This window comes from Belonocnema kinseyi, chromosome 10 (assembly GCF_010883055.1).
Source record: "Belonocnema kinseyi isolate 2016_QV_RU_SX_M_011 chromosome 10, B_treatae_v1, whole genome shotgun sequence".
NCBI lineage: Eukaryota > Metazoa > Arthropoda > Insecta > Hymenoptera > Cynipidae > Belonocnema > Belonocnema kinseyi.
In genome coordinates this window covers 57974558-57995403 of record NC_046666.1, presented here as the reverse complement: position 1 = coordinate 57995403, position 20846 = coordinate 57974558, and the positions used below count along the sequence as shown (strand labels likewise).

The window sequence follows — 20846 nt, the reverse complement described above, 5'->3', positions numbered from 1 at the left end:
AAAGTAAATAAAAAATCTTTTACTTTCCTAACAAAATAAGTTTAAAAGTTTGTTTTTGAACGTTTTTTTTTCAAAAAATATTTCTTCAAAACTGCGTCTTGTTACGAATAATTAAAAACAAATAAATCTTATTATTATATGATTTGACATTGAATTGCTTATAATCAAAATAAATTTTTATTTTATCTTCTTATACTTATAATTTTCAGTGTATATTTAAGTAAAATTGATATGGGTGCTATATTAAACTTAATTTAAACTGCTTCGAATTCTTCAACTTTCAAGTAAAAGTATTACATTTTCTAAAAAATAGATGAATTTTTAACCAAATAGTTGAAATCTTCAAACAAGAAGATTAATTTAGTTACAAAAAAGACAATTTAAAATTAAAACAGAGTTTCAGTTAGACTGGTTATTATTTAGATAGAATATTTTTTAGAGGACTGAAATCAGTTTTTTATGTTAGAATACGACAGAGGTCTCAAATGGTTGAATTTTCGACTGAAAAAATCAGTTTTAAACCAAATATAGAATAGTTAAATTATCAGTTAAAAAAATTAATTTTATACAAAAAAACAACAAATTTGTAAACAAAAAGATTGTATATTCAACTCAAATGCTTGAATTTTTAACCAAAATTATGGTCAAGATGATTATTTTTCAAACACGAAATTTAATTTTCAACGATAATGATGAAAATTTCTACTAGAAAGGACAAAATTTCAACCAAACAGAACATTTTTTAATTAAAAATAAAATTTTAAACGAAAATTATGATTCTTAAACTGGAATAGTTGGATTTTCAACTAAATAGATAAATAAATCGGTCATAAATTCTTTTTTGTCGGTATTTTATTCTTATTAAAAAAAAATTTTTTACGACCAGTAGACTAAAAGCAATTTAAAACCAATTTATTCAATTAGTATCGCGTTGCCAAAAAAGCAACATCAATTTATATATACAAAGATAACTTTTCAACCAAGAAGATTAATTTCTACCAAAAAAGAAGTATTTTCAACAAAATATATAAATTTTCAATTAAAAAATATAAGTTCTTAACGAAAAATTGAATAGTTAAATTTTCAGTTGAAAAATTAATGTTCAACCATAGAGATGGATTTTCAAATAAAATAATGAAATATTAAATTTTAACAGTTGCACTTCCTGTTTCAAAAAACTAACTTACAAAAAAATAGTTACATTTTCAGACAAAGTGATAAATTTTCAACTAAAATGAAGAATCATTAAATAGAATATTTGAAAGCTAAACCAGGAAAATTATTTTCTACCAAAAAAGGTGAATTTTCATCTAAAAAACATAATTTTTCGACCAAACATTGAATAGTTTTTCAACATGAGTTGAATTTTCAACCAAGAAAAATTTTTCAGTCAAGAGAGATAAAAAATGTAATCCAACTGTCAAATTTTGAAGTAACAAGATTATTTTTTAACCATGAATAATAATTTTCCAATAAAAAAAATATTTTTCGATAAAACACATGAATTTTGAACCAGATACTTGAATCTTCAAATAAAAACGAGAAATTTGCAACCAAAACTAGAATAGTTAAATTTTTAGTACAACAATTTAATTTCAAACAAATAAAAACCCAAATATTCAAAAAAATAATCGAATATAGTTATATAAAGCTACATTTACAAATAAAGAATCATCGTTCTTCAATTTTACATTGCAATTTAACAAAATTAAGCACGCTCTCGAACAAATTCCTTGAAAAAAAATGATCTTCCAACTAAAATGATGAATATTCAACTGGAAGACTTGAATTTTCAAACAATAAGATTAATTTTCAAATAAAAAAATTAATTTTCTACCACAAAAAAAACTTTTTGCAACAAAAGACATGAATTTTTAAAGAAATAGTTGAATTATCGATCGAAGAAGACACATATTCAACGGAATGGTTGAACTTTTAGCTTTAAAAAAATTATCAACCTAACTAGTGAATTTTCAACTGAAATGATAAATCTTTAACTGGAATAGTTGAATTTTCAACCAAACTAAATTAATTTTTACAAAAAAAAGAAAGAAATTGTCAACCAAAACTGAAATAATTAAGTTGTAAGTTTAAAAAATCAATGCTCAATCAAAAAAGAAGAATTATTATCTAAAAAGATATTTTTTTAACCAAAAATTGAATAATTAAACTCTTAGTCAAAAAATGAATGTCAAACAAAAGATATGAATTTTTAACTAAAAACATGGAATATTTAACTGGAAGAATAGTTACATTTTCAGATTAAAAAACAAAATCATTTTTAACCAAAAAGGAAACAAGATCAACTTTCAAAGAAAAATATTTTCTACAAAAAATCGATTTCTTAACAAAATACGTGAATCTTCAACTAAATTCTTGAATTTTCATTTTAAAAAAAGACAAATTTCCATCCAAATTGTTGAATTTTGAACTAAGAAAAGATCAATTTTCAACAAAAAATATAGCAGTTAAATTTTAAGTTAGAGAAATTAATTTTCAACCAAACTGAGGGATTTTCAACTAAAAAAATGATCAATCTTTATCTGTAGTAGGTGAGTTTTATACCTACCAAAAAGATGAATTTTTCATTGTAAAGATTAATTTTCTGTAAAAAATACAAATTTTCCACAAAGCACATAAATTTTCAAACAAATAGTTTAATTTTTAAATAAAAAATATTAATTTTTAACTAAACAGTTGCCTTTTTATCCCAAAAAGATAAACTTTCAACCAAAATTAGAATAGTTGAAGTTTCCGTTAAAAATCTAATTCTTATTTTTTTAAAAACCCGCATTTTCATCAAAATAGTAAAAATTTCTATTGCAAGTTAAATTGTTAGTAAAAAAATGATTTTGAAAAAAGTAGTTCCTTTTTTTAATTGATCAAGGCCTCATTTTATTCTTCGAAGGAGTCTCTAAATTTCTATTTGAATTGATTTTATTTTTAAAAAATTATCGAGAAATCATATAGTTATAATTGTTATAAACAATCATAGTTCAAATTTTAATTAACACTACCCAAATAGAATTTTAGAGAATCCTTCAAAGAATAAAATGATGCCTTGATCATTAGGATTAAATAAAAACTGTAACTTTTCCCTAAAGAGAAAGAAAAAACTAAACCTCTAAATAAATACTGTTAAATAAACAATTTTAAACAGATTTTTTTTTTTGATGTGTGCTTCGAAGCTTCCATCAATATTTACAGAAATGAATTATAGGTCTTTTTTTCTCGATTTCATAAATCATTATAAAGATAGGCAACTTTTGAGATTGATTGTGCGTTGTGTACATTCTTAACTTTCTCCCATAAATAGTACCTAATAAACACACAAATATGCGCCGCGCAAGTAGATAAAGTATAAATCACTTGTATAAATTGACAAAAATGATTAAAACAATGAAAACTTGAATTTCACTGCGTTCAGAAGTAAATTCCCGCTTTTTCCCCGTCAAGTCGCCACCCTTTCAATATAACCCAGAAAAAGTGAGAACAAAAAATTGTCTACCTTTCTCTCGTGTAACCCAGTTTCGGTTCGGTATAGTTGAGCAGATCCTCCCTCGTCCACTGGGGATTTTGTTCTCCACAGAGCATCGCCCGAATTTCCTCAGGACTGAAAGCGTGCAATTTCTCCATGGGGAAAACTTTCGAAAATCCAGATCTGAAAGCCTCCATCTGCCTTGCAATTCCTCGCTCGAGACAATAGTCAATCGTCAGTTCAGCATACTCCCTCGCATTCTCCAGATTTATGTGTATGTCCGTACCACCTTCTTTCAATTCCATGACATCGTGCTCGAAAATCTTGGAACTTGGCGCATAGGTCATCGACAGAGCTAAATCCTCAATGTCCACCGACGTGCCAGACGAATGGATGATCCTAAACGAGTCATTGTGACTCTCGTCGGCTGATGATTGACCCTCGGAAATCGCTCGGTCACGCCTCGACGTCAGCGTCTGCACTTCCTTGAGGAACTTCCCTCTGACGGGATCCACTAAGGCTAGATCTTCGACATCGAGGATCCCACTGTACCAGGGCGTTGGCTCGAGACTCGAATAACCTGCCGTATCTTGCTCTCCCTCCTCAGATATAAAACTACTCGCCATGCTTGAAGACATACTCTCCTGTGTGACACCAGTCAAGCCGATTCGCTCATTGACATTGTTGGTGATGTCCCCTCGGCACATTAGCTTGAGGAAGGGTCGCGACAGGGGCAAATCTACTAATCTATTGTCTTGGAGAACCTTGGCCAGAAAGACTCCGAGGAACCAGAAGTACCTCGCGGATCGATTGCAAGCTTGGGAGTCTTGCGGAAGTGGAGCGGGGAATAAGCCGCTGTCACGTGTAACATAGTATCCCTGAGGTCGGATTTGTTCTCCGGATTGGCATAAATCGTCCTCATTGCATGATGACTCATCGTCACAGAGCCAGAGGCCTAAGTCTTTTCGCTGAAGCTCGGCAGCCACGAGGGCGAAGAATTCTAACGTTGGACCGAGTCCCGTTCCTTCCTCGCCGACAAATTCTACTTCGAGGATGCTCTTTCGACTAGCGTGTACCTGCAATTAAAAAAGGGGAAAATAATTATAGTGGGAAATGATTTAATCAGGCCACAAATGACCTAAGTGCCAATTAAGATGAGCCAATCTTTTGTACACCTTCACCCCCCATTCTTCACCCCAAGTCTAAGTAACAGTATGCGCGCGGCTCCCAGTTCGGAATTAGTTTTCTTCTCGTGTCACTTACTCTCTTGACTGAAAAGATGTTATAAAAATAAAAATTCCACTTCTATCAGGTTTTAATCAGCCCCCTGGAACTCTGAGTTCAAAATGTACAATGTGTTGACGGTGGCCGTATGGCGGCGCCAGCTATGCAGTTGGCCTATGATCGTTGCAAATGCAAGGAAAAATCAAAGTTCTTTGGTAAAATAATAACATTGCATTCAATAACACAGTAAAAGTAGTTTACGGATAGTGTTAAATAATCGTTAAGTTTTTTTTTGATGTTTGTGACATTTTTTATTTTCTAAGTGAAAGAAAACTGAAAAAAACTGCTTTTACATCAAATATCCGTAGTGTTGAAATTTTAAACAAAAATGGTGAAGTGTGTTTGCTTTGATTGTAAATCGGGATAAAAAAGTAATCGAGAGCGGAGCAAAGCTAATAAAATTCAATTTTACAAAGTACCGAATGATAAAAATATTGTTAAAGAATGACACAAGCTATTTTAAGGAATGATGTCAAACTGAAGTGTTGTGGCAACGTTGTTACATATAAAGTGTATAGGTATATCTTCTTGTTTTTAAAGATTTGCTCTTTTTAAAAATATTATTTTATTGTTAATATTAACTTTGAATAATAAGCATTATTTAATATAATCCAATTTTTTTTTGTTTTGGTACTTTAGATTATAAAAAAATGATTTCCTAATATATTTTCAAATTTTTAAAAATAAAGTAAAATTGTACATCGCAAATAAATTTAATTCATTTTAATGAATGTCTTTAAAAATTTTATTTTCGGCATAACTCTTTTCATAATACAGTGGAACGTTTCAATAGCCCTCCCTTCTATAGCCCTTCCGAGAATTGACGCCGCGCTGCATGTAGGTGTAAAAGGTGCTGCGCGGGGTGCGCGGGATCTACGGCTGTCGCTCAGGCGAGCAGTCAAGCGTGAACAAACAAAAGCGGAGCTGACTATAATGAGTTATTTGCCATTCATCGTCAGTCCCGAAATCGGCGCTATAGAAGAGTTTCACTATATTTAGTTTAAGATTTAAGACGATAAGGGAATTTTCATTATACTTGGTTTGAAATTAAACATGAACTTAAGGGTCTTATTATAAAAAAGAAATCGCATCATAGGAACTAAGTTTTCAACATAATTTGCAAATTGCTATTTTATCCATATTACATTGAATTATTGATTATAATTATTCTAATTGAATCTACAGAAAAGAATGATCAATGAATGTTCATTTTCATTTAAAATGATTAAATTATGTCTTTTAAAGAATAATTGATTAAAGATATAAATAATTCTACAGGTTTAAATGGCTGTAATATAATAGAATAAAGCTTTTTGAAGGTGAAATTTTGTAAATTTTTATAAATTGATAGTAACTATTTAAAATTTTATATTTTTTTTTTATTTTGCTACCACACGAAAAATAAGATTTTGGAAAACTTCAAAATTATTCAGATTTTATTTTACAAGGTCAATTTTAAGTTTTTAAGATTTTAAAATATGTCAAAAGAGTCTGAAAGATTAAAAAAAAAAAAATTTCGGATAATTTCTTTTTTTTTTAATTTGTAGAAATAAAATGGTCTCACGATCGATAGTTGAATTTCAAATGATTTCTTTATTTTGAAAGAGGGATTCTAAGAGAAAATTGAATCAGAATTACAAAATTACAACTTGAAAATTGCGAAAGACTTAATTTTTTTTAATATAGACTTTTAAAGATTTTGGAAAAGGAAGCTGAATTCAAATTACGAAAGGTTTCAACAGAATGAAAAAAATTTGTTTAGATTCCGAGAAAAATATTAAATGATTTTTTATTTAAAAAAATTAATATTAGTATTATGTTCTAAAAGGTTTCAAAGTATTTCCAAACAAATTTCGAAAAAGAATCTGGAAGTCTTTACAAAATTTTAATAAAAATTTTGAAATACATTTAGACCATTTAGATATCTTAGAAAGATTAAAAAATAATGGTTAATTTGAAAATTATAAAAATGTTGAGAAAAATGTAAATTTTTTAATGTAGGGCTTATTTAAGGACTATAAAATCGTTATTTTTGTAAATCAATAGGTTTTCACAAATACATTATTTTAAATAAAAACGTACCAATGAGGTTTGCAGAGAATCCTTTGAGGAATGAAATATAAACGTTACAGCATTAGAACTAAATAAGAATTGAAAGTTTTACTTAAAAAGAAAAACATCAAACTCTGATTGTCAAATAAAGAAAACCTGAAATATTTTTTTCAAAAATCCACCTCGAGCTCTTTTCTAAAATTAGTTATAATTAACATTAGCATTTTTTCTCGACTTAAAAAATCATTTTTAACAAGGTTTATTTTTTGAACTTGGAATAACGTATGATAATATTAATACATAATAATATTGATAAATAATTAATAATAGATAATAATGATAAAAAACAAGGAAACAAATTGCGTTCATTAAGACACATAATATGTTTAATAAAATATTTGAAAATCCGAAAAGAATTTAAATTAATAAAGAAAAATATATATATAAAAATTATATAATATAATATTAAATAATATAAAATTTAGACTATTTTCTTTTTAGATATTTAAAAATCACGTAAATAATGATATGTTTGATCTAACTGCACATGAATAATAATTTGTTGTGGTTAGTAGGAATGCACTGGGATTTACGTCTAAAAGCAGTGAATTTTACGATTTTCGAACATTATTCTTAATTCAGAAGACTCAAAAAAATCCTAACGATTATTATCTTTTACCCAGAACTATCAGAAGATCATTTTGCTTTAACAAACATTTGTTTTAACATTTTCGCTGTATATGATTTGAATTTTAGGCCAACTGCATAGCTGGTGCCGCCACACGGCGACCGTCAACTCTCATTACAAATATTTTCCACAGGCCTCCAGAAAAGTGGCATGGGGCTGGTTTTAATGATAAACTTCGTCACATTTGTTTAAGGAGTCTTAATTTTTTTCTCACATGATGTCAAACTCATGACAATCCTGATCAGTTTTTAATTATTGATAAAAATCAATATAACATCGAGCCTAAAGTTCTAAATTTTTATCCCTTATGTCACATAAAGGTAGATAGTTAATCTGACAATTAATACCATCGAGCTCATTTTCATTTTCAAAACAAGAGTTCAATTTTCTACTTAAAAAGATAAATTTTGAACAAATGTAATACTTGATGTTTTCGCCAAAAAATATTTTTTAATTTAAATCAAACATGTAAAAATTAACTAATAATGCTGAATTTCCAATAACATACTTGAATCCACAATTAAAATAGATATGTTTTCAATCCAAAGAGTTGCACTTTAAAAAAAAAAAGATTTGCTATCAAATACGAATTTTTTTTAAATACACAAATTTAAAAAAAGTCACATTTTTAACCATGAAAATTAATTTTGTATCAGAAAGACAAATTTTAAACAAAATATAAAAAAATTATTATAATCTCGAGTATTTATTCTCGCCTATCAGGGTATTTAGATTTTTAATTATTGACTATAATTATTTTAATTAAATTTACTGAAGATATAAATTATTTTACAGTTTTCGATGACTGTAATGTAATAGAATGAATCTTTTTGAGGGTGAAATTTTGTAAATGTTTATAATTTGATTCTACTTTTAAAAGTTTTAAGAGATCAATAAAATTGTCTGAAGATTCATGGTTAAATTTCAAAGGATTTCTTCTTTTTATGAAAAGGGGATTCTAAAAGAAAATTTAATCAGAATTACAAAATTACAACTGGAATACTTAAATTTTCTACCAACAAAAATAATTTTTACACAAGAAAATTACCTTTCAAAGAAAAAGAGGATTTTCTGTAAAAAAATCGTTTTTTTTAAACAAATGACGTTTATTTTCAACAATATAGTTAAATTTTCAATTAAGAAAGACCAATTTTCATTCAAATTCTTGAATTCTGAGCTAGGAATGATCAATTTTCAACTAAAAATGAAACAATTGAAGAAATTATTTTTCAACCAAACTGATGTATCTTGAAATGGGATAGTTGAAATTTGTATGAAAAAGACGAATTTTTAACCATAAATATTAATTTTTTATGTAAGATACGAATATTTCAAAAAGTATATAAATTTTCAAACAAATAGTTGAATTTTTAAGTAGAAAATGTCAATTTTCAGCCAAATAGTTAACATTTCATTAAAAAAAATTAATTTTTGATTTAAGATCGAATAGAAATCTATTTTCTTATAAACAAATTTTGTATGCTAAAACTTTTCGGCTCATTAGACAAAGATAACAATTAAAAAAAGAGGAAGAATATAAATTTTCAACAGTTAAATTTTGAGATAAAAAAATTGATTATCAACTTAGCAGTTAGATTTCCAACCAGACATCAATTTTCCATTAATCCCGGTCATTTCCTAGTTAGCAAAAATTTTTCACGGTCAATGGAATAAAGAAAATGGAACATTAAAGCTAAAAAATTTCCACTTGAGGTAATAAAAACTGAGCTGCAAATAAAAGGACTCAAAGTGAAACTGTTAAATTTTTTACTTTTAAAATTGAAATTTAAAAGCTTTTGATTAAAAAATGTTGTATTCAAATGCTCAATAATTAAGGCGTATAAAATTGAAGATACTAATATTTTTCAATATAAAAAAATATAAATCCACGTTATCGTTTTCAATGCTTTAAATTAAAAAATCAATCAATGAACCAATGAACCAGAGATAAATTTTCAATTAAAATGATCAATCTTCAATAAAAAAAAAAATAATTTTTAATAAATTAGCTTAACTTTTAACCAAGTAGTTGAATTTCTAAATAAGTAAATTGATTCCGCGAACGTTTTAATCTTTTTTCTTCTGCCTCTTAAAAAAGAAAGAAAGAAAGAAAGAAAGAAAGAAAGAAAGAAAGAAAGAAAGAAACTTACCTTGAGCACCTGCTCCGCCCAATCCAGCAATTGGTCACCTCTTGGCACACTGACTCTCTCGTGTTTTAATCTTCCCACCCGGAATTCATGACTGTCGTCGCGCCTCGGACTCAGACCTGGCGCTCGCTGCCTTTCAAGCACAGCATCTCTCTGCGTTTGGAGCCAGACGATTGATCGCGAAGCCCCGAAGGCAGTGCAGCTAAAGTAGAGACGTCTGGTCTCAAAAGGTAGCAAGAACGGACAACTCCTCGCAAGTTCCTCGCACCAAATTGGCAAAGCTCCCGCCGCTAAAGCTAACGGATCCTGGATCTGTTGTACTACTTTATTTGTGATTTTCTTTGAAGTGAAGTCGTCCGGATTAACTATACACTCGTCATCTTCCGGTATATACGCTCCTTCTTTCTTATCGTCTTTGTTTGTACTCATCACAAACACATGACGAAGAAGCTGGAGAACGTCTTCGACTGTGCACGCGTTTGTGGTTTGGTTTGGATTCCGAGAGTAAAGTGTTACGATTGGCGTTGCCCTTCCTGAGGATTCATCGTCCTTTGCCTCCTTGTAAATTATACTGAAAATAATTATCAAATTAGAATATACAATATACTGAATTTGCAACAGGGTATCCAGCTAGGGTGTCTGTCTACTCAAATCCTGGTCAAAAAATCCAAGAAAATTCCACGTTTTTCCAGGTATAATTTTTAATAGTACCACACAGTTGATTTTTCAACTAAAATCAATTTTTAACTAGAGCAATACTCAAAGGAAGAGATGAATGTTTGACTAAAATGATGGAATTCCACCTGGAATAGTTACATATTCAGATTAAAAAACATTAATTTTCAGTCACAGAAAAAAAGTTAACAAAAAAACTGATTTTTCGACCATGTTGAATTTTACATTCTAATAATGATACTTTAATTTTTTAAATAATTTTAAACAAAAGAATTTATCTTTCAACTCAGTAACTAAATTTTCCCAAAATGGAATAGGTAAATTTTTAGGTAAAACAATTAATTTTGCACGGAAAATCAAATTTTCCACTAAAATGATAAATCTTCAATTAGAATAGATGAATATTAAAATCAAAACTATGAATTTTGAACAAAAAAGATGTATTTTTAACACAAGAGTTTAACTTCTAAGTAGTTTTATTTTCAACCAAAAACCTGCATTTTTAACTAAAATGATAAATATTAAACAGAAATAATTGAATTTTGAAACAAGAAGATAAGTTTCTACTAAAAAAGACGAATTTTCAACCAAATAATGATTGGTTAAATTTCCAGCTAAAAAGATAATGTTCAATCAAAGAAATTAATTCTCAACTACAATGATGAATTTCCAATTAAAATGATGATCTTCAAATGAAATAATTGAATTTTTAACTGAAAAGATTAATTTTTAACTAAAATGATAAATTTGTAACTAAAATTTCAACCAAAAAGATGAATTTTAAATGAAGAAGAATAATTTCTACTAACATGGAAGAATTTTAGATTAAAAAGATAATTCTTTCTCAAAAAATTGAATAGTTAAATTTTTAATTCAGGGTGGCCATTCTAATCAACGAAATAAATTTCCGGTCATTTCCCGGTTCGCAAACATTTTTCACGGTCAATGGAATAAAGAAAATGGCACACTATAGCTAAAAAAATTTCCACTTGAAGTAATAAAAACTGAGCTGCAAATAAAAGGACTCAAAGTGGAACTGTTAAATTTTGAGCTTTTAAAATTGAAATTTAAAAGTTTTTAATTAAAAAATGTTGTATTCAATTGCTCAATAATTAAGGCGTATAAAATTGAAGGTACTCATATTTTTCAATATAAAAAAAATATAAATCCACGTTATCGTTTCCAATGCTTTAAATTATATAATTTATATAATTTTAAGGAATTTTAAGCTAAAAACATCAAATATTGAAAAATTGAAAAAATTTTAACTGAAGACTTTTTAAATTAGAAATTTCAAAATCTTGAGAAATCGAGAATTTGTTTTAAATTAGTTTTAAATTTTTAATTATTTTGGAAATTTTTCAGAACTTCTAAATTTCTGTTAAAATCAATTGAATTTTTTCTACAATTTCAGAAAATCCTGCAAATTTTAGAAAATTTCTTTACAATTTGGATGTATAAATAATAATTGAACATTTATTATTTGTAGGCGCAATTTGAGTAATTTTAAGAGTTTTGAAAAGATTCAAACTTGATGTAAAACTTGAAATGATAGCCTAATATAAAATAAAATGTAGACTAATATAAAATAAAATGTAGATTTTCGGAGATTTTAAACAAAAAAATTAGATTCTTTTCAAGAATTATGAAAGGCTTCAAACGAATAAAGAGATTTTCTTAAGAATTCTAGGAAAATTAAAAATAAGTTTTCAGTTTGAAAAATTATTTTAAGAGAATATTTAAAAAGTTTTTCAAATATTTAAACAAAATTTTCAAAAAGGATTCTAGAAGATTTTAAGAAAACGGTCTAAAATTTGCATGATAATTTTTAATCTTTTTAAAACTCCTGAATATCTCTTAAAATTACTCAAATATTTTCTATAAATGTTCATTTGTAAATTATACATCAAAATTAAAAAATTTCACTCACAAATTAAGCATTTTTCAAATACAACAATTAAAATTTAACGTTCAAAGTTTCAAGGCTCTTCGAAATTTTAACGTTTTCAGGGTTTCTATGTCAAACAATTCAATTGAAGATTCTTTCATTTTAAATATTTGGTTTCAATTTACTTGTCTTACATAAAAATTTAAATAATGCTAAATATTCAATAATTAATCTTTTTTTTAATTAAAAATTTCAAATTGAATAGGTTAAAAATTGTATATTTTAGACTGAAACAATATTTTTAATTTAATAAAATCCTGTAATTAAGAATACATTATTATGAAGTTATTTTAAAGTTGGAAATAGTTTATAAATTTCCAGTCATACGTTCACATTTGTTTAATGACTAAAACTTTCAAATTGAAACCGTTTAACTTTTAACAGTAAAATCTGAAAATTCTTAAATTTTCAACTGGTTTAAAATCGTTTTGTCAAATCGTTCTTTTCACTTTTTATAACTTAAAGTACAGATGAAAAAAAGGATTTATTTATTAAATAAAAATGTTTTTTATCCCAAATTTTCAAAATCAAAGGCTTTTATTTTTTGTTTGTTCAAGTCTTTAAGAAAGCATTTACAAATTCTTTAAATTAAAAATGTAAGCTTAGAAATCAAAATTTTTAATGAAAAATGGTTAAAGTAAAAAAAATCTTGAATTAAGCATTGTAAGCTAAATAATAGCATAATTGAAATACATAAAAATGTTACTAATTATTTAAAAACTGCTGAAATCGAACGTGGACAAAATTTTATTCTAGAAATTTTTTTAATTCCCGGTAAAAGAAATTCACTGTCATTTCCCGGTTTTTCCCGTTCTCAAAAAATTCTCGGTTTCCCGGCCCAGCGGCCACCCTTTATTTAAAAACTTAACATTCAACGAAAGAGATGAATTTTTAACTAAAATTATGGAATATCCAACTGGAATAGTTACATTTTCAGTTTAAAAAACATTAATTTTCAGTCATACAAAAACAACAATTATCAACAAAATAACTCATTTTTCAAACAAAAAGATGCATTTTAAATCAAAATGATACATTAACTTTGAGAAAAAAATTTTAACAAAAGAGTAAGTTGCAACTAAGTAATTAAATTTTTCAAAAATGGAATAGTTCAATTTTAGGCAAAATAATTATTTTTCCATTTAAAAAAATTTCAACTGAAGTGATGAATTTTCAACTAAAACGATAAATATTTAACTGAAATAGGTACATTTTCAGTTTCATTAAGAAAGATTTTTCAGTTAAGAGAGAGAAAAAAATTGCTAACAAACTGTTGAGTTTTTAAACAAAAAGATTAATTTTCTACCAAAAAGATGGATTTTTAAACAAAACACATGAATTTTAAAACACATACTTGAATTTTGACCTAACGATCAATGTTGAAGCAAAAATAGAACAAGTTACATTTTCAGTTAAAAGCATTAATTTCAAACTGAAAAAAATGTTTAATAAAAAAAGTTAAATACAGTAATATAAAGCTAATTTCAAGAAAGAATAATCATTGTTATTTAATTATACATTGCATTTTAAAAATAAATTAAGTAGGCTCTCGAAAATGTTCCCTGATTTAACAAAAAAATCCCTGACATTTCCAGGTTTTTCCAGATATATAGAAATTCCTTGTCAATTACAGATTTTCCAGGTAGGTCAGACACCATGCGAGCGATTCCTAGGAACAAAATTCAAGATCTTTTCCAGGTTCTCTAGGTCAATAAATCAACTTTTTTCGTGTCTTCTTTTTTACATCAAATAACCATTTGTTATACATGTAAATAATGAAACATTTCCTTTTTTTACTGGCCAAAAATTTCGAAATGAAGCAGAATCACAAATAAACAAACGTCTGCAAATTTTAAAAACTTTGTGAAATGTTTAAAATCTTTGAAATGTTTGTGAAATCTTTTGAAATTTTCTAAAAAAAAAACTTGAAATCGCTGCAAATCTTTGAAATGTTCTGAAATCTGGTTTAGAAATTTTTAGAAATTCACATTTAATATTTAAAAACTAAAAAATTATCTGAAAGGCTTAAAAACTTTGTGAAATGTTTAAAAACTTTGAAATGTTTGTAAAATCTTTTGAAATTTTCTAAAAAAACTTGAAATCGATGCAAGTCTTTGAAATGTTCTGAAATCTTAGAAATCTGCTTTAGAAATTTATAAATTTTTAGAAATTTACATGTTATATTTAAAAACTATAAAATCTTTCAAAAGTTTTAAAAACTTTGGGAAATGTTTAAAATCTTTGAAATTTTTGTGAAACCTTTTAAAATCTTCTAAATAAATTTGAAATCGTTAAAGATCTTTCAAATGTTTCAAAACTTCTGAAATCTGGCGTACTGAAATCTTTGTGAAATTGGTATGCAATCTTTGAAATCTTTTGTATTCATTTGAAAAGATTAAAATATTTGGAATCTTTCTGAAATCTTTTAAAATTTTTGTAAAATGTTTTGAGAGATATATTTGGTAGAAAATTAATCTTGTTGGTTGAAAATTTAACTATTTGGTTAAAAATTTATGTATTTTGTTAAGAATTCAAATATTTGGTTGGAAAATCGTTCTTGTTGGTTCAATTAAATTATTTTTCATTTGAAATAAAAAATTTTCTGTGTCAATATCTATTACTTATTTGAAAGTTGAACTACTTTCTTAAAATTTCATTTTTTTGGTGAAGATTCAATATTTAAGTTAAAAATTAGTTTTTTTTACAAATTAATTATTTTAATTTAAACTCATTGGCTGGAAATTCAAAGACTTGGTTGAAAATTTATGTATTTTTTTGACAATTAATATTTTTTGGTAGAAAATTAATTTTCTGTGTTGGAAATTCTTTTTTTTTTGTTTGAAAATTAAATTTTTTGGGTGAAAATTCACCCAATGTAGAAAACTTATGAAAACTCATTTTTCTGGTTAAGTTTGATCTGTTTTTAATTGCAAATTAATCCGATTTGGTTGAGAATTGAACCATTTTGTTCAAAATATTTCTTTTTTGGTCCTATTGAACTGTTCTTCACTTACAATAAAAATTTTTTCTTAGTTAAAATATCAGCAATTACACTTCATCGACAAATCGGTTAACGTTATGTTTTCATGTACCCTCAATAAATTCTCAAACCAAATTTAGTCGGACAATTGTGAGAAAATAGTGCCTTTAGTGTCATTTTTTCGACATAGTTAAATCATAATATCATCTCGTAAAAAACAGTGTTACCGATTTGCATTGAAAATTTCAAAATCGTCTTACGTGTAGGTTGGCTCCCATATTCTCCTCAGTTTCTCCTGTCGGCTTCCCAATTCCGTTAGTTGCATCAGTTCCTGAACTGACTGGAAAATACTGGCATTTGGTTCTGAGAGAGGTAACTCAACATCTGGAACACCCGGAAGTCCCGGGCCTTTCAACGTGAGGACAAGTTTTGGCATCTGAGACGCACCGACACGAATACTCGATTGGGTTTCACTTCCTGGTGGCGGAACATCCAAATCAGTCGTCTGAAAATTAAATGCAAATACGAATTCAGTTTCAGAAGAAAGCTAAAAATGGGAAATAGGATATTTTTTTCACGAAAAAGAGGAAAGTAGGGGAAAGCCTAAACATTTACTTTTGTAACTAGAGAAGAAGAAACCATTTTTTTATCAGAAATTGTACAATTTTTACATGATGCTAAATAATTTTTAATTTATGCCCTAAAGTTCTCTAGAAATTCCTTAAAATCACAAGAAATCGTCCCATGAAGTCTCACGAAATCCATTAAAATAAGTAGAAATCGTTTGAAATGCGTTGGATATTATTTAAGGTGGTTTTCGTGCCAAAAGTCAGATATCTGAAAAAAATAGGTTTTCTATGATTTTAAAAATCAAAATATTATAACTGATATCATTCTAAATAAAAAAATCGATTATTTTTTATGAAAAATGTTAAAATTCACAAAAATAAACATTCATTTTAACCATATTTTTGCAGTTGAATTTTTGAAAAATGATTGCATTTTAATAAACGATTGATTATTTTTACGGGAAAACATTCTCTACAACTCTACTGCTTCCAATTTTAAAACTAACTAAATAATCTTAAAATATAATTATAAGTTTAAAAAAATGTTGCTCAACAAAAATTGTTCTAACGCGATTTAGAGAATTGTAGAGAGTTGTACAGAATGTTTTCCCAAAAAAAAACCGTCATTTATTAAAATGCAATCATTTTTCAAAAATTGATAAGAAGATATTTACAGAAAAAATCAACTGCAAAAAACTTGGTTAAAATAAATGTTGATTTTTGTGACTTTTGACATTTTTCATTAAAAATATTTTTATTTGGGATGACATCAGTCATAATATTTTGATACTTAGAATCATAGAAAACTATTTGTTTCAGATATCTGACTTTGGGCACGAGAACTACCTCAAACTGAAATTATTCATTAAAGACCCTGGTTTTTATTTTCAAATATCAAAAACAAACAATTTGAAAATCTATAAGACATTTTTAATTATTAAAAGTCTTCAAATTTTTTTAAACGAAACTTCTTGAAAAATCGAAAACAATCCATTAAAATATGTAGCAATAATTTGGAATTCCTTAAATATAAATTAAAACTCTTCACTAAATTTCTATTTTAAAAAACTTTTAAATCAAAAGCAGGCGCGCGTTTAAGTGTCTGCATTTTTCTTCGCCAATATTATTATTTATATTCAAACAATTAATGAATTTTAGAATTAACTTCAATTAAAAAATTTTCATATTTGAAAAATTTACATGTACAATTGATAATTAAGAAATAGTTGAATTTAAACCGTCTAGAAATTGTTTAATACTACAAAATCCAAATAGTTCAACATAAAACGTTATTGAATTGAAATTTCGCAATCTTTATAAACAGTTTCTATTAACCAATTTTTTAATATACGAAGTAAAACTGAAAGAATTAAGTAGAATAATTTTTAAAAGAAAACTTGAGGGACAGAAAATGTTAAAAGGCAAAACTGTTTTAATTTTTTAATTTTAAAATAAAAAATACGCTGTTTTGGTTTTATTTTCGTCTCAATAAAAAGCTTAGGTTTCTTCATTTAAAAAAAAAAGTAAGAGAAATAATTTTTTTTTATTTCGAGTCTAATCGTCTAATGATTCTAACACCATTAAGAAATTTGTACAAATGCTTAATGAAATTTTACAAGTGCGTGCGCATATCTTTTAGATCAGATCTACCTCTGAGAAGTTATGTCCGACATATAATCGAAAGACTGTCTTAATTTGTACTAATGTGCAACTTATACACATATTACTGTACTACAAATGTTTTTACTAATCTACTTTCGGATCTCCACTTGCATAGACCTAATGGTCCCCAACAAGTGTTTTGATTTATTTATTTTTAATTTTTATTAATTAAATTTGTGGAATGTACATTCAAAGAAAAAAAATGAACTTCTACTAATTTATTATGTTCATTATGTTAATTATTATGTTCATTGTTTACTCACAAATTCATGTAATTGGAAAGTACCATTGCAACTTAAAATCATTAAAATTAAATGTTCCAATTTTAGTTCAGTTTTCATTCTAGAGTAATATATTGTTAAATTATAAGTAGTTACAATTTTAAAAACTGTATACAAATATTACCATTAATTTTTTCTACCAGCATCTCTTCAAACATAAAATTGAAGAAAAAAATTCTTTCTTCCATTCACCACTCTTTGGATAAAGGCAGTGATCTTTTTATTTAGTTTCAATTAATAGAAAATCTACACTGTAACAAAAGATTTGTGTAAAATTACAAAGTTTTGGAAAATTACACATTGTATCACTGTAAATATTACACACTTCACTGTGTGATTTTAAAAAAGTATGTGAAATTACATCCTCTAGCAATGTAAATAAAAGGACCCTCGAACAGCAGTGTAATATTACACACTCGATAAAAATAAAATTACACATTCCCTCGTACTAACTTTACATTCAGAAGGGAAAATTCAGTCGCAGCGTGTAAAAATACCATGCGACGGTAAAATCACTTTCCTGTGATTGAAAATTACATCGAGATTTTTAATTTTACCAAAGATCTTTAATTTTACCCTGGCAGAAACTGTAAAATTTTTGATTTATAATTAATTTTTTTTCTAATTTTTAATTAATAATTAATCATATAATATGTGAATACGAAAGCGTTTCTCGTGTTCGTTGTTTATCGATGCCTTCATCCTTCAATTTTGTAGCATTTTTATTCTTAATGTGAGGAAATTGACAGCTATGTTCAACTTTTTTGACAGATTTCACACAAAAATAGACCGGAAAAAAATGCGGTTATACAAAACGTATATTTCAAACTTTTGTTACGGAATATTTAAACATCAAAAAAATACCCGTAGTATCTTATGCGTTTTAGGTAAGTGGTATCGTGTCCGGCATGTGTTTCTTCAATCTCCGTGAAATTCTACGAAGTTTGAGCTTCGAGTGTTCGAAACCTGTCGCCCTGATAAATTTTATTTTATTCTTTCACATAATGAATTTTACATTTTCGCGTGTAAAATTATCGGCCGAATTGGAATATCACAACAGATTCGTAAAGTTACTCCGATACACGAGGGTCCTTTTATTTACATCCACCAGAGATGTAAAATTCATTAGATTTTTTTTACAGTGTAGTTTGTCTTTCATTATTCGTAATGAACAAATTAATTTTAGTTGTAGCACTTTTTACACTACGTGATCTATCTCTAAATGATCTTAAAGCAATAAAAATCCGAACATAATGACAATCGTTATTTCAATTTAAGCTAAAGAATCTTCAACGTATACAAGCAGAACATCGTACTTTATTATAGTTATTTCAAAAATATTTAATTTGTATCAGTTCAGCGAAAATGATTTTAGCTTTAAAGATTCATTTAAATCCTAAATATTTTAGATTTAAATTAGTCGAATTCAAAAAAATTAAGTTAATTATAATAGATAATTCTGCAAGTTAAAAAAAAAACTTCACTACTCGCGATAGCATATTCTAGTTTTGAATATAATAATTTTGCAGATGTAAAACGAACAGGCGTTCTTTCAAATGTCGCATAATTAAAAAAAAGGAAAGTTTCTGAGAAATAGGGGATGAGAGATGGAAAGAAAGGGAAAACTCGCAGATATTGGGAATGGGGTTTTACCATTTCGCCATCTGGTGTCGAGAACTGGAACTAGAAAGAGTATGTACAATTTTCAAGTCTTGAACATTAATTTTTGAATAAAAGTGTTTTTACGATTTTTTTGTGAAAAATAAAACAATTATTGAATACTAAAAACAAATCTTCATAAAAAACAAATAGTTTTAGATAGAATTTCCATCGTATACAGTAAAAAAAAAACACATTTTTGTCAAATAGGTTTAAATAAAAAATATTTCACTATTTCATGTAAGTTTCAATGCATTTAAGTTTAAATAAACTTTAAATAATTTATGTAGCGAGACATTTTATCCAGATTATGCGAAGTTTACGAATAATAGACGATTTAGGGTGGCCATTTTAATCCAAGAAAAAAATTCCAGGTCATTTCCCGGTTCGCAAACATTTTTCATGTTCATTGAAATTTTAAAAATCGAACACTAAAGCTAACAATTTTCCATTCGAATTAATCAAAACTGAGCTGCAAATAAAATCACTCAAAGTAGAACTCTTGAATGTCAAATTTTTAAAATTGAAGTTTAAAAGTTTTTTAATTCAATAATTTTTTATTCAAATTTGATTTAAATGCTCAATAATTTATACGTATAAAATGAAAGCTACTAACACTTTTAAACTGAACAATTTTTAATTAAATGCAGTTAATCAACCAAATTAAAAATTTAATAAATTGTAAAGTTCAAAGATTTAGATTCAGTTCTAAAAATATAAATTCACGTTATCCTTTTCAATTCTTTAAAGTCTAAATTGAAGAATTAATCAATGAATTAAAACATTTTCAAAATTATATAATTTAAAGAAATTTTAAGCCACAACATAAAAAATTGAACGATTACATATTTTTATAAACTGAAAACTTCTTAAATTAAAAGTTAAATTATTTATATTTTAAATGGTTAAAAAATCCTTAAAATGCTTCCAAATTTTATTTGAAAATCTAGAAACATCTGGATGTTGTTTAAATTTTTTTCAAAATTTTTATTATTTTCGAAATTATCTCAGAACTTCTAAACATCATTTAAAATTAATACAATTTCTTCTAATTTCTTTTTATTCTGCCAAATTAAACAAATTTCCTTAAAATCTTCCACATTCATTTTTAATAATTTTATAAATCTTTCTCAATTTTTTTGAATAATCACTCAAAATTATCTTTTCAAATTAAAAATAATTATTAATTTTCATAAGAAATGTTTTTTAATGTTTTAAAGCCATTCAAAATTTTTAAAAATCTTAAAAATTTTTTGTACGAAATCTGCCAAAATTTATATTTTGTTTTAAATTAGGCCGTGGGCCTAATCATTTCAAATCTTCTAAATACGAGGGTAGTTCAATAAGTCCTTAGAATGACCAACAGATGGCGCGCGAATCGCTCCAAATCATCTGTTTTCAGTCAGCACCACTCCCGACTAGA

General features: G+C 26.6%; 1 protein-coding gene across 8 annotated transcripts in view; it reads right to left on the bottom strand.

Moving 5' to 3' along the window:
• LOC117181725 (E3 ubiquitin-protein ligase HECTD1) overlaps positions 1–20846 on the bottom strand; it is an 88753-nt gene that overhangs the window by 3255 nt on the left and 64652 nt on the right. For all 8 annotated transcript variants that reach the window (XM_033374672.1, XM_033374674.1, XM_033374676.1 and 5 more), the window contains 3 exons: positions 15513–15757; positions 9653–10220; positions 3509–4554 (listed from right to left, as the gene is read on the bottom strand). In XM_033374672.1, coding sequence (XP_033230563.1) covers positions 3509–4554; positions 9653–10220; positions 15513–15757 — 1859 coding nt within the window. The remainder of the gene's footprint in view (positions 1–3508; positions 4555–9652; positions 10221–15512; positions 15758–20846) is intronic.